At 54.3% G+C, this 22,150-nt stretch overlaps 3 protein-coding genes across 6 annotated transcripts; 1 reads left to right on the top strand and 2 right to left on the bottom strand.

Annotated features, from left to right (window-relative positions):
- Positions 1-3,258: 3,258 nt before the first annotated feature.
- On the top strand, positions 3,259-12,803 carry PAIP2 (poly(A) binding protein interacting protein 2). The gene is made up of 4 exons (XM_037397759.1): positions 3,259-3,414; positions 7,697-7,856; positions 10,264-10,443; positions 11,708-12,803. Exons 2-4 carry the CDS (start codon positions 7,719-7,721, stop codon positions 11,771-11,773), a joined length of 384 nt encoding a protein of 127 aa, XP_037253656.1. The 5' UTR covers positions 3,259-3,414; positions 7,697-7,718; the 3' UTR covers positions 11,774-12,803.
- A 1,981-nt stretch (positions 12,804-14,784) lies between these two features.
- On the bottom strand, positions 14,785-19,338 carry SLC23A1 (solute carrier family 23 member 1). Of its 4 annotated transcripts, XM_037398737.1 has the most exons (15): positions 19,260-19,338; positions 18,709-18,780; positions 18,396-18,497; positions 18,135-18,292; positions 17,966-18,054; positions 17,818-17,885; positions 17,552-17,733; positions 17,333-17,453; positions 17,065-17,221; positions 16,757-16,904; positions 16,526-16,631; positions 16,319-16,448; positions 15,923-16,066; positions 15,672-15,767; positions 14,785-15,501 (listed from the first exon to the last, which is right to left on the bottom strand). In XM_037398737.1, exons 1-15 carry the CDS (start codon positions 19,293-19,295, stop codon positions 15,251-15,253), a joined length of 1,860 nt encoding a protein of 619 aa, XP_037254634.1. In that variant the 5' UTR covers positions 19,296-19,338; the 3' UTR covers positions 14,785-15,250. The 4 variants fall into 4 exon arrangements, 3 of the variants coding, with proteins under 3 accessions (XP_037254634.1, XP_037254635.1, XP_037254633.1); XM_037398738.1 differs by lacking the exons at positions 18,396-18,497; positions 18,709-18,780 and having other exon boundaries at positions 19,260-19,336; XM_037398736.1 differs by lacking the exon at positions 19,260-19,338 and having other exon boundaries at positions 18,396-18,772.
- A 114-nt stretch (positions 19,339-19,452) lies between these two features.
- On the bottom strand, positions 19,453-20,841 carry MZB1 (marginal zone B and B1 cell specific protein). The gene is made up of 4 exons (XM_037398215.1): positions 20,653-20,841; positions 20,296-20,402; positions 20,031-20,135; positions 19,453-19,932 (listed from the first exon to the last, which is right to left on the bottom strand). Exons 1-4 carry the CDS (start codon positions 20,839-20,841, stop codon positions 19,755-19,757), a joined length of 579 nt encoding a protein of 192 aa, XP_037254112.1. The 3' UTR covers positions 19,453-19,754.
- Between the last annotated feature and the right edge of the window lie 1,309 nt (positions 20,842-22,150).

The raw sequence follows: 22,150 nt of genomic DNA on the forward strand, positions 1-22,150 counted from the left end.
GGATAAAAATGACTAGGGACAATTCTTCCAAGCACACTCTGTTGGCCAACAGGGAGGCTGCAGTGCCAAGAAGCATTTCCAAATGAATCTTCGTGAATTTACTGAAGCAAATACATCTAGCAGACACAGAATGGTGTTTTGTGGAAGTAAAGTTGTAACTGCTACATCCTCACAAAAAGGGGAGGTGTTCAGTCCCTTTTGTGCAAGAATTAAGTATGACTTCAAACATCTATTGTGATGGTAGCAGTTTCTCTGGGGACTCTGTATAGAGCAGTGAAATGCAGATAAGCAGCTAATGGTGCAGATTTTATTTAAATAGCATATCCAAATTATAAAACCTTACCCATGCAGTGACTCATTTTTGCACTTTTACAAAGATAAGTTACAGCTTTCTACATGACACACATTAGTATGCAAAATTGTTTGTGTTTGTATGAAATTGATTAAATATAAGGCAGTGATATGGTCTTAAAACTACAGCTTTCCAAGGCCCCTGAAAGAAAGTGCAAACAACAGCAGCCCTGCAGTCAGTTCTATTTTGGCTAAGTCACAAGGATGTACTTGAACTCCCACTTGCTTTATGATGACATTTGTCATTCCTCTGTCTCAAAGGCTTGCTTAGTTCATCAGCCAAACAGAGGACTTGACTTCAAAGCTTCAGTGTCTGGCAGTCATCCCCTTCTCTCTAAAGATGGTAGATAAGAATTTATTTTGAAGGTCTCCAACTTCCCCAAGCATTTTAAGGTTTTTTACAACATGCAGTTAAGATTAATGTATTGAGATACTACAGCTGTGTATGTTTTATTTTTGAAGTACCCTTTCCTTAGCTGTTGTGCGGTTTAGTGATCTTTAATCTGGTGTCCTCAGCCTGTTCTAAATGCTAACCTGCGTGACTACTGGGGATTAAACTGTAGGAGGATGTTACATCATGTTTAGTGTCTACACATAAAGAATTCCCAGGCAGAAAGTAACTGTGGCTTAGTTTGACTTCAGAGTCAGAATATCCCTTGCTCCCATGGAGTCTTTCTGCCATCAGTGGTTGTTAGGTGCCTAATGCTTTCAAAACCCTGATAAAGCTGTATGTCTGCATATGTGCAGCGTGATGCTTTTATACATCAGAAAGTAAGTCAAATCTCAACTGCTTCTGCAAAATGTCTTCTGTTCACATGCAAAGGACAGGGAGAGAATAGATGCCTTACGTTAATTTCTGATGAAGGCCTTGGAGTAGCTTGATCTTGAGGACAGGTGCCAGGAACACGCTTTGGTGGCAGATCGCTCTGTGGTCTTGCCACAAGCTGCTTGCTTTTCAGAAATAATTGTAGCTGCACTGTAAAGGGGTGAGGGGAAAACACACAGAGAGCATGAGACTAGAGTGTAGAATATTAGGCTCTGCAATTTATGATGCTAGCTTTTGTATGTTATTTTCAACTTCAAGAGTACTCTAGGGGCTGTTGCCTCTGCTGTGTGTGTAGTTCAGCAGAGGTGCAGCAAGGCCCTGGGCTTGCTGAGCAATGCAGGAAATAAATAGAGATGCTTCTATTATAAATGAGGAAACCACATGTTATGCTGGATTTATTAAAACAGAGTTGCAGATATTTGTGGAAATAAAGAGTAGTATGGGCATAGTAGTTTTGATATTTATTTTTTTTAAAGGATGATCCTTGCAGAAGTGTTTTAAAGTTTGTACTTGGCTTGTAGGTAAGCATTTAGCGAGCATTTGACAGGCCAGAGAAAGCTTATAGGCCCTGGAAACAAGTTAGTAGTGGTGACCAATAAAATCAGTATAAACAGCTTGAGCAAGGGATTATCAGTCCCCAGAAAACCTGAGAAAAAAAAATCTGAGAAAACCCAGACTCTATAGTTGGCTATCCCTTACTAAAATTTATGAGGAAGGAAGGAAGGAAAGGGCTGAGTAGAGATATGTTAATGAAATCGTTATCCTTGGCTAGCCCCTTTCCTGCTTACAAGGCAGCCTACGGGAGCGCTTGGGTAGGGAGTGCTTGGGTAGCGCAGACTTCCCAGCCTAACAGGTGGTGTAACCGAAGAGCTAAGCTGAGCGAGGTGGTCTGTATGCTGCTAGCTCACTAACTTCTTGGGTCTGAAAAAACGTGCTTGCATTTGGTAACTACTAACGGATTTCAGAGTTATCCGAGGTTGCCAATTTCTGCTTAACTTAGACCTCAGTAACACATTTCTGGGCAGAAACATTTTTCTGCTGTAGGTTTCCCAGCTTGCTCTTGTGACAGTTTTCCTGCTTTTTGTGATGATTAGCTTACAAGTCCATCATGTGGAGGGATGGCTTTGCAACATTGCGTTTTGACTCCACATCAAGTCAGACTATTCATCAGTGGCTTGAATGGAACAAAGGGCTTTTAAGCTCTTGTGCTATCTAGTTCCTTTGCTTGCTAAGGGACAATGAAGATCAGAGACTGGAAAAGCTTGTACCAAGGCAGCGTGTTTGAGAGGATGGGTAAACACAGCATGGCGCTCTGATCATTGCCGAAACCTCTGTGCTGGTTGCAGCAGGTAGTGTCTGAAGGAGAGATACTTCCACCTTAAAGAAAAAGGGGGCGGGGTGAGATCCAAAGGAGAGAATAAGAAATTGGTTTTTCAACCTATTTTGTAAATAGGGTTGAAGTCTGGGTCCAAGGAAAGTGGTATCCTTTACCCCCGGCAATACAGAGCCTTAAAGATGCGTGGGTCTGGCGCAGAAACACCCGTTATGTAAACACGCGTGTGTTTCCAGAACGTGCAGAATTTGCTTGCCCCTGAGGCGGGCTGGCAAAGGCCGGGGCAGCCCTCGGGGCGCAGCGGGGAAGGCCTTCCCGTATGCGCCCAGGGACTCTTCCCTCCCCGCGCTGCGCTGCCTGCCATGCCCGGCGCGGCGACCCGCGCTACTGCCGCTGCAAGCGGGGCAGGCTCGCCCTGCCGGCGGGAGGCTGCCTGGGGGCTGCCTCTTCATCAGCACGACTGGCCGCTCGGGCCGCCGCCGGGCCCGGAGGCCATCCCGCCCGGCGCCACAAGATGGAGGCTCGTCCTGCCGCGTCGGGACTACCCTTCCCGGCGTGCCCCGCGCCACCGCGCGAAATGGCAGCCAGGCCCCGGGGCGGGACTACAGCTCCCGGCATGCTGCGCGGTCGGCGCAGAGACTACAGCTCCCGGCATGCGGCGCGCCGCTCCCTGCCAGGGCCGCCTGCCGCGCGCGCCGGGCCGCTGCTTCCGGGGGAGGAGGGGGCGGCGCCGTGAGGTCACGCAGGTAGCGGAAGTGATTTCACGTCCGGCGGGCTGCGGTGCTGGGAGGGGAGCGGGGCGGCGGGCGCGGAGCGGAGCCGGGAGCGAGCGGGGGACGAGGCGGCGGTGGCGGAGTAGCTGGGAGCCGGCGTGCGCACCCGCGGCCCTTCCCTCTGCGCGCAGGTGAGGCGGCGCGGGGGGGAGGGGGGCGCGCAGCCCCGGACCGCCGCCGCCTCCGCTGCGGGGGGAGCGGGGGGAGCCGCCCCCTCCCCTGAGGTGCGGCCGGGCGACGCGGCCCCTTCCTTCCTCCCCGTGGTGGCGGGGCCGCCCCGTGGCGCCGTCTTTATTGTCTCCGGCTCCATCCGGGTCCTGAGGGGGGGGCGCTCCGGCGGCGCGGGGCCTGACGGGACGGAGCCCCTGCCGCGGGGGCGGCCCTTGCGGGCGAACAAAGCGGGCGGGGGGGCGGCCCCTGCGCCGTGAGAGCCGCGGGAGGCCCTCGGGCCCCGGCGGGGGCAGCGGGCAGGGACCGGGGCTGGGGCCGCCCGCGCCGGGAGGCGGGGGGCCGCGGTGCCGGGGTGGGTGTTTGGGCTCGAGGGTGCGCGGCCGCCGCCTGAGCGCGGTGCGGCCTGCCCGGGCTGGGCACCTGTGCTCAGTGCCCGCTGCAGCGGGCGGGCGGCGGCGCTCGCTGTGGGTGAAAACATCGGCGCCGAGAATGGCCCGTGGGGGGGCGGCCCCCCGGTCCCCGGGAGGACTCGTTAGCCGCCGGGCCTGCCCGGCTCCCGGCGGGGCTGCGGGGGCGCTCCGCACGGTACAACCGGCTGTGCCTCTGCGGCGGGTGCTGGCACACCGTGTGGGTCGACTGCTCCCAGTGAGCTCCGGTGCGCTGCTTTGAAGTGTTTATATCAGATGGTGTTGGCGTGCCTCGTGAATTCGATTAAGAAATCTGTTTATCATAGGGAGTACGAGCAGTTTACTTGATAACTACCACTTGCTAATCTAATTAGATAACAAGAAACCTGGTCAGTGCTCCTGACTCACAAGAGTAATCACTAGTTAATAAACAAATAATACAGTCTTCTGCAGAAGTTCAAAGTACTCCCTGCTGCCCTGAAACAGCTTGGCTTCAACTTCAGCTGCTATTCAAATCCTAACCTGCTACTTGCTGTTCTGTGTTGCTTTTGGGTGCTTGAAACAAATGTCTTTTTTTTGTTGTTGTTGTTTTTTGTTTGCCGCCCCCCCCCCCCCCCCGTGTGTGTGTTTGGGGTTTTTTTAATCAAGGGTAAGGACCTGAGGTTTGCTACATGGAGTTAGGCCCACTGACCTTATCTTCTAGAGTAGGTGGTAGATAATCTTCTTTTGTGATTGGGGTTTAAATGCAAGATATTCAATCACAAAGCTTTGAATTTTAATCATGATTTGTCTAGGGCTCTTCATCGCTATAAACACAGGAAAATTCACAGAAACAGGTAAATTAATGGATCTTCATGATGTTCTGCATGTTCCACACTTCATACGGAAAACACTTTGAGGTAACTGAAAGTCCTGTTGTTACAGGATTTTTAATTTCTGACTTCATTCCTAAGATGAAAATCTGATTACTTTTTTTGTTAGTGTCTTCCCTTATGCACTTACACTGTTCTTCCTGCATCACCCCCACTCCCTGCAAAAATCCTAGAGTAATTGAGGGATGGATCTCCAGTCATATCACTATGGCAGAATTCTCCATATTGTCTGTTCCTTAGCACTATTGTATTTCCTGTTCTAGTTTAAGGAGCTTTGAGATCCTCTGCTTGCCACCTACTGCCAGATGGCAAATGTATTATTTTTATTCGTGACAGTAGTATAGCCTGTCTCTGTGGCTTGTTTTCTACAGCAGCCGCCTTAGATTGTGACTTTTTGCAAGACTAAAGTGGCATTTGGCTCTAGCTCATGACTAAAAAGCCTGTATCTAATACTAGTGAAACAAGACTAATCTTGTCTTTGCAAATGAGCACAGAAAGCCAACTGGCTTGTATCTTGAAATGGTGAAATGGAAAAAAAATGTTGCTTTTATTTATTTGTTTTATTACAAGTTGCAGAAAATGAAATTACAAGGAGTCCTATGAGTAAGGGACTGGCCTGGGGCTTCCTAACTGTTCATGCAGGATAAGCATTTGTTGACTTGTTTTCCTGTGGGAAAACATTAGCAGACTTGGGGCTCCAACAGATAAACTGCAGTTACTCAGGGTGAGCCTCGGATCTTTCTTGAAGATAATCATCCACATCGTCCTTGGGCAGTAATGGAAAAAGTTGTTTTGGTCCAAACACAAAACACTGAACTTCTTTCCTCTGCTTCCTAAAGCAAACAGCTTGTGTTCTACAGGAAGGCTTGAGAAACTGGAAAACTAGTCCCGTGATTCAACAAATTAACCTTTCAAGCTTTTACACAAACAAGGAGGGGTTGGTTTTTTTAATTATTTTACCTTTATAGACTTGCCTGAGTGCAGTCATCTTTGTACAGAAGCTGCCTAGAATTTGTCCTAAGTACCTTAAACCACTGAAGCAGTTACTTGGCTGTAGTATAAATTGTTGGTGTGCAGAAAGCCCAGTAGAACACAGGTACCAAGAAATTGGGCTTTTTAGGCTCTGAGGTATTTTATTTCTTTTAGTCCATCCTGTTTAGCTTGTGAACTGCTGAAGTTGCTTAAAGCAATTTCAAGCTTGAATTGGGGTGTTAAATGCAATGTCTCTTCCTGTTTTATGTTAAATGCTGCCAGTAATCCTGTGCAAGTTTGTTTTGAAAGAACATCAAAAAGAACCTGTTTTCTCTTGCTAGAATACCCGGGTTCTGGTCTCATTTGTTGTACTTCCTAGGGAGCTAAAGTGACTTCCGCACTTGGGTTTGCCTTTGATTTAAAAACCTTGAATAGAGCAAGCCAGGCAAGTTCCTTTTTCTTTTGTGCTTTTCTTAATTGATTATTTGGATGCACCAGGTTTTTGACCTGGTATTACTGAGAATACATTTGGAACCAAAACTTACATTAATTCCATACATAATAGAACAACAGAAATACAAAGAGAAAACTTGACCTGCACCGTGATAAGCCCTTGTACTCTAATAACAATGGAGGCTGTATTTTGATATGCTCTTCTCTGAATAAGTAATTTTTTGATATGCAGACAACAAGCTAAACCAGTGATTTGAGAATAAAATAAAAATATTTTCACTCACTGCTGCATCATTTCATTGTGAATTTTTAGCACTAGAAAAACATTCAAGTTGGATTTTTTTTGAGCACGTTGTCACATGCTTTATATACAATTAAAAAAAAAACAAACCAAAACCACTGCCAGTATTAGTATCTAAAAATACAGTTTTTCCAGTATTGATAACTGTACTTAAGCATGGTACAGGGAAAACAGCGTTGTCTTGTTTAGAACATCGCATTTTCAGTTAGAGCCTAGTGTGAGCAGTGGGGTCTCTGAACTCAAGAGTTCCAAGCTTCACACAGGCTTGTGAGCCTGACAGAAAGGCTGCAATACCATTCTTATGGCAAGGACCTAACAGACCACGTTCAGGCTTTGTCCTGCTTTTGTTGTGGTTAGGTGGAGCAAAACATGGTTGCCAGCTGTACCTTCACGCCTTGAGTTCGGGACGCTGCAATAGCACATATCGTGGACACGCAGAGGTGTTGAGTGCTCTCCAGGCATGACTCAGTCCGTATTAATGAAGTGTGATGAGAGGCGAGCACGTACTCTGCCAGTGCCTTATGACGTTGTCTTTACCTGAAGCTTCCTAATCAGTGGGCTTTTGCTAATGAGATATCTGTAATAACTGTCGTGCCAGCTTGGCTCTGTGAGGCGTCTGTGCATAATGGTTTCTGCCTTGCTTGCAAAGGTTTCCCAGTGGTGAAATGGCCGTGACGATTGGTTCATGCGAGCACCGTAGAACATCCCATAACTGAATTTGAGTAGGCTAGAAGTCACACCCAAGTTTATCCTACCATGGATATCCTTGGAAATTCCCCTGAAGTTTTGTCCGCTGCCTCTGAAACAGTATGTACGCTGGGCATTTCATTTCCAGGGGAGTTTGTTGAAACTCAGGTGGGAGCTTTAAAAGTATTTTGGAAAATAAATTTTCCTTTTGTTTCTTGAAAGTTACCTTAAATAATTTCCTACTGGCAAATGTGCATGCTTTCTGGGGGTTTTTCTGTCACTTTTTGTTGGCCTTGGTGCTTGGCATTCGCTGATTTGGTGAGTTCTGATTTGGGAAATTAATTTGTTACTCAAACGTGCGTATAATGGAAACAGCATTTCTGGTACTCTCTTTACTTGTTGCGATCAGCAGAGCTTCTCTGCTGCAGTCACGGTAAGGCTACCTGGAGCCTTCACACGCAGGTGCAGCCTTCCCTTGGGCCGGGCTTATGCAGAAGCAGGGTGATGAGCAAATCTGCGCACCTTTAATTACTGCATTTCTTAATTGCAGACTTCACATCAAAGACGCAGCCATGAAAGATCCAAGTCGCAGCAGTACTAGCCCAAGCATCATCAGTGAAGATGTGATTATAAATGGTCATTCTCATGAAGATGACAATCCCTTTGCAGAATACATGTGGATGGAGAATGAAGAGGAATTTAACAGGCAGGCAAGTAATTTCGCTCTGTACGTGTGTGCTTTACCATTTTCTAGCTGAAGGGAGAGGTGCTGTGGCTTAGCAGCTGGGGTACAAGACTGGCAATCCTTTAGAGATGGAGTTTTTAGATAGACCTGCTAGAATAATTCTGGGGAATAGGCAGATCTCTTGTTTCTCTGGTAATAAATACCTATGTTCTGTGATCTTGGTGGAAAATACGGGAAGTGCAGCATGTTCTAATGCACCATTAATTCCCGACTTCTGCAGGAAGGAGGGAAAAGAAAAAACCCCACGCAACAGTTGACAGACTTTATGTGGCAGTTGGGAAGGGCCAGGTCTTGCTGGGCTACTGAGCTGTGGAGGTTTTACATGTGCAAACATGCTGGCTGTTGTCGTTCTGTGCTGGATGCAGCCAGGTGCATACCTCCCTCGTCAACAGGGCTGCTGTTCCCCAGCGAGTTGGTGGACATAGCTTTTGGGTGACGGTCCTGCTTGTTGCTTAATACTTGAGTGTCTTACAGCTGGCCTTCGCAATCAGGTTGGGAGGAAGCCTTAACTTCATCTTTCACCTTGCATCTGGCCACAGTTTTCTCTCCTGTGGAGGCTGGGAACAGCCTGCCTCTTTCCACTGCCCCTTTCTTAATCAAAACTTGATCTTTGTACTCAAGTAGGTGCTTTCTCTCAGCTCCAGCACAGTATGGCTGTGCTGAAGTCTGAGCTGCTGAAACAGGATATGTCTGCTGCTCTCTCTTTAGGGTGCCAGCAGGGCCCCAAGCTAATCTGAAATTCAGGTTGCTCACAAAATAGAAATTCTCTTGTGCCTATGCCAGGATGGCATGCCTCAGTGTTGTTTTCTGTTTTGTGGGTTTTCCCTCCTGGGGACTGTACTCTAGTTAGCATATGGCATGTGTAGTTCTCGGGGAAGGAGCTGAGAGTTGTACTGTGAATAAACTATTTTTCAGGTACGGACTCCACGTTCAGAGAAGAGGAAAGGTGGGAGCGTGAGGGGAGAACAGTCTTGTTCAGGCAGGCAAACACCATGTGGCAGCCTGGTCACCTGCTGCTGCAGGCACATCTCTGTGGGAACCTGAGCAAGTTAAACTTGGGCTGGAAAACACAGAGGCAATATTAATTTCAAGACATTTGGGGAAGCAAATGTTATTTAGTACTTCCGGAGCTGCCATTGGAGGCATCTGTAGGTGTGCCACCATGTAATAAAAAGCCTGGAGCAGGGCAACCCCCGCTGTAATACTAGCTTGTGGCTGCGTGCCCACGGCTGCCTCTTACCCACACGCAGGACAGAGACGGTGCTTTACAAGGATTGATTGGAGACTGCCATTCTTGCTGGCGTGCTTTACTGGAGAAATCACTAAGTCAGTGTTTCATGTGGGGTTTGAATTGTCTGGACAGTGAGAGTATATGGTGATGAGTCCCTGTTCCCCGAAGCTGTGCATCCCGAGCACCAAGTGAGCTGGTGAGTGTGTTTGCCCTGAGCACAGGGGACCTAGATTTCATGGGAAACTCTGGCATTAACTTTTTTGATTTGCTTTTTGTGGTATGTAACTGAATTTCCACTGTCGGATCAAGTGTGTGTTTTGATTTAGAGTGAAGGATAGATAGGAAAACTTGTTTGAGCTTCCAATGAGTGAACTTTTAAATCTGTCCTGAATCATTTTTCCACTCCTTATGTCTGGCACGTCATTCACACCAGCTTCTATTTCCCTGCTTTCCACGCTTAAGTACTGCGATGCAGGACATGGAAAACTTGTCAGGATGAACTCCCTCCAAAGCTTGTTTACTGAACAACCAAGCAAAACTTTCCTTTAGTCTGCAGTGTGTGTCAGTTCTGCATCCGTTGATTTGTCTTGCTTATAGTACAGCGGGTCAGCATTCTTAACAACTGCTGAGATCGTGTTGTGTTCCTTGGGTGAGCAGCCCAGGAGATGCTGCTTGTTCCCTGTTCCAAGTGACAGTCGGTGGTTATTTTCTTCTCAGGAGTCTTGCAGGACGCTTTTCTGGGGACTGTGCCTGGCTGCACGTGTTGTCCCTGGTTCCCTTCCTCATATTTGGAGAGAGTTCAGTCCAGACTAGTTGGTACAACTGAAATGTTCACTTGGAACCAACATTTTCCTTCTCCTTGAGCTCGTAACAAGCTGCAAACAACAGCCAGGGCTATGGGGTTTTCCTGCCATTCCCTTTTAACTGCAGCCCAAGTTCCTGGGCTTTTCTATATTAAAAAAAAATAATAAAAATCAAAGTTGATTGCCTTCCTGCAGCACATGCGTGGTGTTCTGCAAGAAGTCTTGCCGCATAGCTAGAAAGAAGGTCAGCTAGGTGCACAAATCACAAATCTTGGAATGAAGACACAAACTCTCAGTAAGTTTGTTAGTTAATGAAGCAGTTCCTTCTCGTTGTTTAGATCGAAGAGGAGTTGTGGGAAGAAGAATTTATTGAGCGCTGTTTCCAGGAGATGCTGGAAGAAGAGGAGGAGCACGAATGGTTTATTCCAGCCCGTGATCTCCCACAAACAATGGATCAAATCCAGGACCAGTTCAATGACCTTGTTATCAGTGACAGCTCATCACTGGAAGATCTGGTGGTAAATTCAGTTTCTCATCATATTTCTAAGGCTTGACATCTCTCTTTGTCCAGGGCTGATTTTTGTTGCTGGTGATGGCAAGAGAATAATACCCTTTACATGTAGGCCAGAGACTCTTAAACCATGCCAGGTGGTGAGGGGGAAAGGTGAAACGGTTGGGTAAGGGATGTTTCCTCAAGTGACGTGACCTGTCCAGTGGTTTTCTTTGTAACCACGCGGTGCCTTTCCTAGCCCATGGCGAGTAAATTCACGTGGCTTTGGGTGTGCATGGTATGTTATGAAAGAAAGGCAGCAAGCAAAGCTCGCTGACCCTGTGAGGTGCCATTCACTGACAGGGCTGCAAAAGTTTCATTTGGCATCTGTCAGCACTTCACGTGTCGGGGAGGTACGAGGTCTGTTCCAAGGTCTGCTTTGGGTGGCGCGAACCATAGCAGGCAGATTGCTGTAGAAATCCTAAGGAGGGGGAGAGCAGCTAAACTGTGGTGGTTTGCCTCTTCCTTGCCCTTGTTACTTCTGTCTGGAGCTTAACTAAAAGGAAAGGACAATGTGTACATATTTTTCCCTAACAAAATACGAAGCTACTGATAACAGAGTACAGAAAACATGCCGCTGTGTTGCACTGCTGCTGTGAAATTCAGATGCAAACCCCTACTTTTCCAAGCTTAAGTTCTAGACTCAGTTAAGAACCCAAAAGCCTAATCCTCCATCTCTATGGTAAAGAGCTCATTTTGAAGATGCTGGCTGCCCACTAGAACTGCAGGGCATTTGTAGCTTGCCAGGTGGGAGGACAGGGTGGTCACAGACATAGAAATGTAAAAAATCAATACAGGGCTCATACATCAAATTTCCAGAAGCAGCTTAAGTTCCTGGAACAAGTCTCCTCTTGCTTAAGTAAGCAAGATCTAAAAACCTCATGACACATTTTAACAGCTCAACTTCAGAAACCGCTATTTCAGCACTAAGCGAAGTTGCTGCATTTGATGCATGCCTGTGGTTTTCTTGTTCCTTGTTCCCTGACCCCTCGTCTGACGCATCCAGGTGGTGCTGAGGAGGGATGGATAATTCAGGTACTCGCACAAAGGCGTAGGCTTTTCTGGTGATCATAGAGACTTGTGGTATATACAAAAACCCTTTTACATGCCTGACTGTTCCTCTGAATCTGTAAAGTGTTCCTAACGCTCTGTCTGCCTAGGACTGTGTTCAGCTTGAAAATGGGAGGTTAAAATAACGATTCAACTAGACTTTCTGTTTTTCCCTTCCTCAGGTCAAGAGTAATCTGAATCCAAACGCAAAGGAGTTTGTTCCTGGGGTGAAGTACTTAAATATTTGAGTAGACTGGGCCCTCTCTTGGTGGATGTAGCACAATTTCCACACTGTGAAGCCAGTATTAGAAGATTTAATTGTAAAAGCTCTCTCTTCTTGTCACTGTGTTACACTTATGCATTGCCAAAGTTTTGTTAGTCTTGCATGCTCAATAAAAGTGCTGAGACTGTTATTAAGTAAATCTGTCAAAAGTTTAATGGAAACATAATTGGGCCCTGGCTCTCTGCAAAGGCGGCAGTGAGGTAAGAAGCACCAGTCAAGTTGAGACAAAGTACCACGTCTATAAAACCTTCTGCAGACTCTGTCTTTTTAAATAGGACTTGGAATTTGCTATGGGTGGTCTGTTTTTAACTAAAGATGTGTCAATTGGTGCGAGTTTGCACCTGATAATGCCTTAACTTGAAAATGAAAGCAAGGTTATCTGATTGTTATGCAAATTAGCTAACTTTCCTTTTGAAATATCAGTATTGTTACTAATCTTAATTTTTCCCCTTAAAAAAAAATCATGCTTCTTTTAAGCAGCATGAGCATTAACAGAGAAGTTACAGACCTGTACAGAGTCGTAGATTTCAGCTACTGAACTAACATCCAAGCGATTGGAAGGACGAAATTCCCTGTACTTTGCCGTATGTTATCATGTTAGAAACGTTTCGCTTCCCAATTATGTTCAAGGAGATGTGAGTTTCATCACAATTTCTTCCAAGAACCCAGATACATACATAGCACTGCCTATGTAACTTTTAGCGTACAACTTTATTATAGCTGGATTTAACCAAGAAAACCCTAGCATTAGTGATTTGAGTGGTGCTTTTCCCTTGCTTTGTTTAATCATCACTACACAATAGTCTACAGCACAACAACTTTTTTTTTTTTTTTTCTTTTAATAAAGCTAGAACAGTTTTGGCTTCTTAAACTTCATATTTGGGTAGGTTAAGCTGCCATACGTGTTCAGTGTGAATAGTGTTTAAGTTGAAAATATTGTAAAAAAATTATATTTTTTCAAAAATATTTAAAAAAATAAATAATAGTAGAACTGACGTGGTGGCTGTCTCATGAATATGCATCTCACATGGAAACTCGCTTGGCAGCGCACAGAGGGAAGGGATGACATTATGGGTACGGTGCCTGTAGGGCTGTTGGTAACACGATAGCCCAAATACTCGTCTGAGGCTGGACTCTTGACTGCTCTTTTATTTCTTTCCTCCCGCTTCATGTGCTTGCCTGGGCATATTTTCCTTCGTTCTCACCACTGCTAATCCCAGTTCAGCTCCGCTGCTGCTGGCAGCACGGGCAGTCCTAGTTAACAGCTGATGGCACTATATAAAGCCTGCTGCAGGGGCTTTGGCGCGGGCGCTGTTGGAGCTGGGGTGCTCGGTCCTGTAAACCCCAGAGCTGCAGGAGGCCGGGGGGGAGTTGTGGCCGCAGTAGCGGCCCCCAGCAGTCCTCGGGTACTGGTCTGATCCACCCCTGCTTCAGAACTGCCCAGCCTCGCTGTTACAGTCCTTTCGTTTCGTTTTGTTTTTTAAAGCTCAGATTAAACCAGGTGGAAACACTGCAGAAATTGGGCAGTACGGGAGGAGTGAGGTGAAGCCCGTACGCAGGTGTTGCCCTACAGCACAACCACATCGCTGCGTCAGTCTCGCTCCAGATGAAAGAACCCAGCTTGGAGGAATTCAGTCAGACCAACTCGTTTTGCTGTTGCTCTGCAAAATGTTAATCACATTTATCCCAGGCTCCTCACCGAGCACTGCTTCCCCTCTCCGAGCCAGAGATCTGGCCTTCCTGGAAACGGCAGAACTCCCGGTGTTTGCACTGACTTGGAGACAGTTTAGAGCTGAGCACCTAAAGCCAGAAGGTCAGGAAATCGCACACCACCGTGCCCTGGTTTATTTTTAGCTGGAGTGGGAGTTTCACTGGAGAACCCCCGCGCGGCTGGCAGCAGTTGCTGCTCGGTGAGCGTCGTCCTGGCATCTCGGCTCGGGGTGGGTGGCAACAACGCTGCTGCCAGGACCCAGCTCGAGGAGCGCCCAGCCTTGCTGTGGGTTGGTTTCTCCGCTTTGGTTTTTTTCCCTGCTCTACCCCAGCCAGCCGTGTAACACCAGGAGGTTTGCTGGGGCCGTGAACTTCCCAACAGCCTGTGCTGGCGGGGAGCTGCGTTCTCCATCGCAGCCCCTGCCCAGCTGGTCGGGGGTTGCAGCTGGAACAGAGGTGATAGCTAGCGCACCCATGTTTTGGCTGTCGCTGAGCGATGCTTGTATGGTGTCAGGGCGTTCTCTTCCCCTTGCTCTGGTCCCGGGGGGTGGGCTGCAGGGGGGTGAGAAGCAGGGAGGGCACGCAGCTGGCCGAGCGGTGCTGCACGCGTGTGACGTCAGGCTGGGCAACAAAACTGGGGCAGCAGCAGCAGCAGAGAGGGGACTCGTCCACTGCTGACAGCCTGCCTGGGCATCGCTGTGCTTGTAGGGGGCGGTGGGTGTTTACATCACTTGGGTTTTTTTTTCCCCTTCTTCACTTACTAAACTGTCCTTGTCTCAACCCGTGGGTTTTCTCACTTCTCTTCCTGCTCGGGCTGGGGACCAAGCGCGTGGCTGTGCCACCACAGCGGTGTGGACAGACTGTGACGGGGTCATGCAGCACTGGCTTCAACTTCCCATTTTGTGCTAAACCCAAGCCCAGAAACGTGTTTGATGCCACGGGCCCTTTGCAGCGAGGCCATGTGCTGCCATCTGTGCCTGCTGCTGCAAACCGACCGGCTGCATGAGGCGGCGCTCCACCGCGGCGGCCGGGACGAAGCCGTCCCTCCAGCGCTCCCCGGAGCGGGTTTGCCAAGGGCTGGTGCTGACCCAGTCCTCCCGTGGCCCCGGCGCTCGGGCTGGAGCCCACGGAACACGGCTGCTAGGGCTGGGTGAAATCCAGCGTGTCCCTGCGTCGGGCAGCCTGGGAGGGAGTCCGGAAAGCTGCAGAAGCCTTTGCAATGCAGAAGGGACAAGGGAACAGTGTGGGACGTGGCAAAGACACCGGTAGGGCAAGTGGGCTTGAATTTTTTATTATTTTTAATGTATGCTCTTAAAACGGGCATCCTAATGCTGCTCTGGATACTGCACCCCACGCAGAGCCCGCTGCAGCTGCGGCGGAGCCCTGCTGAAGCCGAGGACGCAGCATGAAAATCCGTGGCTCCGGGTGAGAGTTGGTGGCTCCGGGGGCTCTGGCTGGTGCCGGTGGTGCCTAACGAGCTTCAGCAAGCGCCCGAGTCTCAGCCAGCTAAAGCTCGAGGTGGAGCAATGATGCTGGGGGGGGCAGTCCCCAGGCCGGTACCCTGGGAGCTCAGGCTGTCCCTGAAAGGCAGCTTTGAGTTTCCCTAACCCTGCGTTGGAGACGAGCACCAGCAGCCTCGGCTTTGGCCTTGGCGGGTGCTAACGAGCCCCGACAGCACCCGTGGCAGCTCGGCTCGGCTTCTGCGGCGCCGGGGCACGAGCCCTCCCTTTGCTCAGACCTTTGTGCACACCGAGAGCCCATCTGCAGCGTCCTGCGCATCCGCGGCTGCCACGGTGCTGCCGCCCCTCGCCCGGGCCTTAAACCCGGTGAACACTGGGCAGATGGGCACGTGCTTCAGCCACCGGCTCCTCCTCACCGCGCTCATCCCGAAGGGGAAGTCGTAGCTCTTCAGGCTGGCACTCCCCGCGCTGTCCGAGTGCGCGCCCGCCTTCCACTGCACCAGCCCTCGCTCCTCCTGCGTCCCTGCGGCAGCCGGCACCGCGTCAGCCAGACCCCAGCCCCTGCCCGCCCGCAGCCGGGGAGCCCAGCACCAGACCCCCCTCGCCCTGCGATCCCCTCTCGCAGCTCTACACCAAAGAGAACCTGCCTCCACCCACGCCGCTTCCTCCCCCTGGCCCCTGTGCTTTAGTTACCCGGGATGGTGTTGTCCAGGACGAAGGCAATGATCCCCCCGACGAACATCTCCGTCGTTAGCAGCACCGTCAGTATCTGGTCCAGCTCGGGGACACCTGCGAGAGCGTGGGGACTGAGTCGGGGCGTGCTGCGATAAGCCAGATTTGCTTTAATTAGTCGGTGCTTACCCGGGGTGAGGAAGCACCTTCAAGATCTGCCCTCCTCGCTCCCTAAACACCCAAAATCGGGGCTTTTTGTGGCAGGCAGGTACCTGTGTTAATGGCCTTGGGGTGGGAATCCAGGTAGTTTGGCAGCGTCAGCCCAAAAAACATAGCGAAGCCCAGCACGAAGAGGTTGCGGGAGGAATTCATGTCGACGAACTGCAGGTTGGAGAGGCCGACGGCCGTGATCATGCCTGCCAGCAGAGACGGCAGCTGCGTTGCAGGCAGGCAGGGATGCCTGCGCTGCTGCTGCTGGCTGGGAGCTGAGGTCAGGGGGGGCTGCCCGCAAAGGCAGCGGCAGCGTCCAAATGCAACCGCGGTTCAACCCAAAACCTCAAAGCCCGCCCAGCATCCCTTGGGCTTGCCAGCCCCAAAACTCCAGGGAAGCAGCCCAGGGCTGATGCTACCAGCGCTCTGGGTTTGAGGGGCAGCTGCGGCCAGGTTACCGAATAAGGTGCAGAACATCCCTCCAAGGACGGGGTCAGGCAGGGATGCGAACAGCGCCGTGAACTTGCCGATGGTCCCCAACACGAGCATGATCCCAGCCCCGTACTGTATCACCCTCCTGCTCCCCACCTGCATGGAGAGACTGGCAGTGGGTGACAGCGCCCATGCCCCCCGGCCCAGCCAGGACCCCTCCCTGGCCCCAGTACCTTCGTGATGCCGAGGACACCGATGTTGGGGCTGGAGGAGGTGGAGCCGTTGCCGGTTCCCAGCAGCCCTGCAATGATGCAGGAGATGCCCTCGGTGAAAATGCCCCTGGGGAAAAACGCAAACAACGGGCTGGTGGTCCCTGCCGCTGCTCTTCTGCAGCATCCCAGCCCAGTCCCCAGGGATGCTATGGTGCCAGCAGGGTACTGGGAGGGGGGGCCAGCCGGCTGTACCTGTTAATGGCATGCACGGGAGGCGCGGGGGCTCCCGCCAGCCGGGCGCAGGAGTAGTAGTCCCCGATGGACTCGATGATGCCCGCCAGCGTGGCACTGAACATGCCCAGCACGGCTGCCGAGGTCACCGTAGGCAGACCCCACTGGCCTGCCCAGGGAGCAGAGTGGGGTGTCAAGGCCAGGGACACCCCAGGATCTGCCCCCCCGGGTGCTCCCCCGCCCCGGTGATGCTGTGCCAGGTCCCCACGTCCCCCAGGGCAAAGGGGTATCAGGGGGACCTACGCGCCGTGGGGCTGCCTGGCACTCACAGGGGTAGGGGACCCGAAACCAGGGTGCCACAGACAGGATCTCTCCCCGGGCGTCTGTCCTGGCCTTGTAGCCATACGCCTCGGGCTGGCTGGGGAATACACCGGTGCACGTCAGCACGTAGCAGAGCAGCCACACCACCATGATGGCCAGGATGATCTGCAGGGGCAGAGACCAGCTATGCACCCTGCATCACTTGCAAACCCGTGCATGGAAAAAGGCAGGATTTTGGGATGCCCCGGGGCCCGGCGGCTCTCATCCAGCCCTTACTGGGAACATCTTGAAGATCTGGATGCGGAGCAGGATGAAGCCGCTGCCCCGCCGGTAGCCAGGCAGGCAGATGGTGACGTGCCGCAGGTACTGGGCAAACAGGACGATCAGGAAGATGGTCCTGGGGGGAGAGAGACATGAGGTCCCTCATGCTCCTGGCATCCTCCTGGCTCCATGGGGTCACCCCTACCTCCCCATCCCCCCATGCCCATGCCATACAGTGTGGCAATGCCCCAGTGGGAGCCGGCCCTCTCGCCGGCTGCCTGGAAGACGGAGAGCCCGATGAGGGAGACGGTGGGGGTGACGGTCAGCGGCCCGATGTAGCTGAGCAGCGCCCCAGGGAGCCCCAGCAGCCCGATGACCACCTCCACCAGGCTGGACACCACGATGGCCCCCTGGATCTGCAGGGCAAGGAGAGTGGGCAGAGGCGGTCGGTGCCCTGCCAAGGATTTCGGGTTCCCGGGCTGGGGGGCACTGGGACGTACCTCTCGCATGCGGGGCTGCCAGATGTGGGAGGTGTTGAGCGGCAGTGCCCAGTTGCCGTAGATCTGCTCTGGGGATGAAGGGGGGGTGAAGTGGTCCCGGGTGGGGGTGGAGCAGCTGGACATCCCCCCGTACCCCACCCGCCCTCACCTTCAGGCGGGCATCGCCACTTCTCCAGGGCCAGGATAGACTTGGCAGGGACAAGGAAGGCCAGCGCGCTCGCCTGGAAGAGGGGCAGCCTGGGGGGGGGATGAGAGGGGATGCCTGCGCCTGCAGCCCAGGGGTGGGCAGGGGGTCCCTGCTGGGGCCACGGCTCTACCTGATGCCCACGGTGGTCTGGATGAGGGTGGTGATGCCGACGCAGGTGAAGATGGTGCCGATGAGGTAGCTGACGGTGAGCTGGTCCTTGCCCACGCACAGGCTCTCAGCCAGCAGGAAGGGGACGGCGATGGTGCCGCTGAAGCAGGTCAGGTAGTGCTGGGGGGCAAGGGGGGTCTCAGTGGGGCTGGTGTGCCCCATGCCACAGGGAGCGAGGGCTTGGGCTCTGATGATGGGGTGGTACCCCCCTTCCAGGCTGTACCTGGAAGCCGAGCAGGATGCAGAGGTACCAGGGGGGCACGTCCTCAATCCTGTAGAGCATGTCCACCTCTGGCCGGGGGGGCCTGGTGCCCACCCCAGGGTCCTGGTGTGTGGGGGCACAGCTCAGCTCCGGCTCACCCTGGGGGCTGGGGACAGGGGGGACACCCCACACTGTCCCCACAGACTGCTCCACGGGACCCTCTGCACCCTCAGGGATGGGGAGGGGTCCCAGCTGGCTGGTCTCCATCCAACGATGCGTTACAGAAGGCTTTGGGGTGGGTGCCGTGCTGCTGCGGGAGTGCCCCGGTACTCACCCTGCCCGCCGCAGGCAGCTCCTTCCCAGGGGGGTGCGGGGGCCCGGCGGGGGCGAGAGCCAAGTTCCTGTTCTGGCAGCAAGGGCGAGGCAGGGGCAGGGTCAGTGTTGTCCTGGGTGTCCCATGGGAACGGGGCTGGGCTCTGCCCCAGGGACACGAGGGCCACCGGGCCACAGCTCAGCAGGTGCAGCCGGTCCACCCCACCTGGCACCTCTCTGACCCCCGAGAGGGGTCTGGGCTCCAAAACCCACCGCTCCCTGCATGTCGGTTCATCCCCAGGGGAGAGCGGAGGGGGGTCACCACCGGCCCCAGGGTGCCAGGACCACCCTGCAGGTGCCAGGAAAGACGGCACGGCCAGTTCCAGCCACAGCATCCCAGTATGCCCCCTTGGTCCCGGCTTCACCGCAGTCCCCAAGCTCGCCCCATCCTTTGCCAGCCCCGGCTGGGCAGCACGGCCCCGAGCTGGCCACCAGCGGGGGCAGCACCCTGGTCACCCCCCCACTGCCCGGGGATACAGCCCAGGAGGGCGCGGGGCCGGGGGCCGCATTCACCTGGGGCTGAGCCAGGTCTCCCGAGCAGGTCCCCATCCTCCGGCGATGTGGCCCCGGCGGCGATGTCACTGCACGGGGGTTTTATGGCCGTGGGAAGGACTTTAGTCGCCACCGGGGCCGTGGCGCGGGCGCAAGCTGGAGGGCGGCCATTGGCTGCCGGTTGTGAAACCGGGGAGCTACCTCGGGACGGATCATCCATTAACTCCTTTAATTAGGGCTGGCACCGCCGCTGGGGCCGGGGCGCTCCCGCCGCGAGCCCCGCGTTGGTAAAAGATTAGAGCCGGCGGGTTACAGAGTAATTCCCGGCTGGCGGGGGGCGGCCGTGCTGCCGCCACCACCACCCCGGCGCGGCGGGGCTGGGCGTCCAGGGGCGGTCGCGGTGCCGGTGATGGGCGACACCGGGACGGTGCCCACCTCCCGGCTCGTGTCGGCTGGCGCTGGGGACGAAGTCGGCTCCGAAGGTCGCCGGGGCATTAAGCATTAACCGCAGCGGGGCTACAGCTCGTTCTGCAGCGCCTTGGGGGGTGCCGGCACCCCGGCCTTGCCGCCGGCACAGGCGCCCTTGTCCCCGTGGCACAGCAGCTCGCGCAGCGCGGCCGGGCCCCGCCGGTGCGCCCCGTAGATCTGCGCCTCTCCCCGCTCACCCACGTGGCTGTGGCACATCTTGGACAGCCTGCAAGGAGCCGCTGCGGGTCACGCGGCATCCCCCGGCCGTGGCGGCGAGGGGACAGTGCCCGGCACCCCCCCGGCATTGCCAACCCCCCGAGTTACCTGCCCGGCCAGGGCCCCCCCATCACCATCACGGTCATGGGCTCCTGTCCCGGCAGCCCCGGCCCCGCCAGCCGCTTCTTCCCATCCAGCTCCTGCACCCCGTAGCTGTGGGGAGAGCCAAGGGTTGGTGAGACGCCGGTCCGTGGGGACGCCCCATCCTGGGGGACACCCCCACCCCTGGGGACACCCCATCCCTGGGGACGCCTCAGTCCCTAGGGACGGCCCAGCCCCAGGGACGCCCCAGCACCGGGGATGCCCCGCTCACCTGTCCCAGCCCTGCGAGCAGCTCCTCTCCAGCACCTCCGTGTAGTCAGACTCGCTCAGCACCTTCCTGCCCACCTTCCCCTCCGCCCTGCGCAGCTGCTCCTCGATCTGGGGTGCAAAAGGGCAGAAACTGGCTGGTGAGGGTGGCAGCCCCCCCCGACCATGTTCCCGGGCAGGGACAGGGTCTGCACCCCCTTCCTTGCAGCTGTGGCAGCTGAATCACTTCAGCACAGGGTGGTGGATCCATGAGTAGCTGCAAGGGAGCTCGCTGGCCCCAAAGGGCTTTTTTGGGGTGCCGGTGGGGGGCAGCCATCAGCTCCCACTCCCAGTTTTGGGGCGCCATCTCCCCAGTGCTCACCTGGAAGGCGATGGCGTAGCAAGCGTCGCAGCGCAGGGATTCGGGCATGTGGGGTGAGAGCCGCTCCTCGGGGCTGAGCTGGGGCGCGGGCATGGAGCGGGACGCAGTGGCCGGGGGGCCCTCGCACCTCTCAGACCCCGTTACCACCAGCAGGCTCAGGGCCAGCCACGCCGCCAGTGCCAGCAGCATCCTGCCACGATGCCGAAAGTGCCGGGGCGGAGGCGTGGGGCAGCTATAAACCCCCAGGGCTGCGAGCGGGTGCTGATGCGTGGCTGACGATGCACCTGCATCCGGCTGACATGGCCCTGGCCACCCCCGGCGTGACACCGGATGGGGTGTCCCTGGGGAGGGGGGGGGCATGGCAGCGTGGGGACGCCCCCGACTGAGTGCCCCCTCTCCAGAACGTTTTTGGTGTAATTCGGTCCTGTAACACCCGACGACCCCCTCCTGCATGACACAGCCCCTCCCTGGGATGGTGTGGGCCTACCCGGGCTGGGGCGGGGGGCGGGGGGCTGGGGCTCAGGGCTGGGGGCTCAGGGCTGGGATCTGGGGTTCAGGGCTGGGATCTGGGGCTCAAGGCTGGGATTTGGGGCTCAGGGCTGGGGGCTCAGGGCTGGGGGCTCAGGGCTGAGGTTTGGAGCTCAGGGCTGGGGTCTGGGGTTCAAGGATTGGGATTCAGGGCTCGCTGACAACTGCAGAGCCTCCTTCTGCTCCCAGGGAACGGGATTCATCCGATGGACGCTCCAGGACAGACAGATGGGCTGCAAGTGCCTCAGCCCCTCTGACCCCCCACAGGGGCTGCAGGAGCCCCTCACACCCCCTTTACAGACTACACAAACACAGGCTGAATACGCAGGTTTTAATGCTGGCTCAGCATTTTTATTACTATTTTAGGGAGTCCGTGCTGCAGCTGTGCCTGCTGGGGGGGCTGATGGTAGCCAGGCCATCACCCCCTGTGCCCACCAGCCCCGGTCACCCTTGGGATGGGACCGGCAGTACGGGGGGAAGTGGAGGCCGCGCATCTGGTCCCTTTGCTTGCCGGGGGATGTGGCTTCAGGCCCCCCCAGTGCTGCCAGGTGCTCACACTGGAAAATATCTTTTTCTCCCCATTCCCATGAGGAGCCAGTGATGTCCAGCCACTGCCCCTCACCCCTCGGTGCTTCACCAGCTCGGCCGGGGCTGGGGACCCCTCCCGTGCTGGGGGTGATGCTGACTTTGGGGTGAAAGCCCAGCCGTCGGGAAAGGACATGCTATGCAAGTCTGTCCTCAGCCAGGGGCCGTCACATCTGGAGCAGCGGTCCCTTCTCAGGGCTGGCGTGGGCAGGGGGCGGGCCGGGGCTGGCCCGCATCCCCGTGGGGATGTAATACAGGCTCTCCAGGTACCCACAGTCGGGACCTCCGGCAGCGGGTGGCCCTTCGCTCTTGGAGGCAGAGCTGACGGTCCCAGAGGAGCTGGGGTTGTCAGCAGCTGGCAGGTCAGGGCGCACCGGAGAGGGGG

This window comes from Falco rusticolus, chromosome 8 (assembly GCF_015220075.1).
Source record: "Falco rusticolus isolate bFalRus1 chromosome 8, bFalRus1.pri, whole genome shotgun sequence".
Lineage (NCBI taxonomy): Eukaryota > Metazoa > Chordata > Aves > Falconiformes > Falconidae > Falco > Falco rusticolus.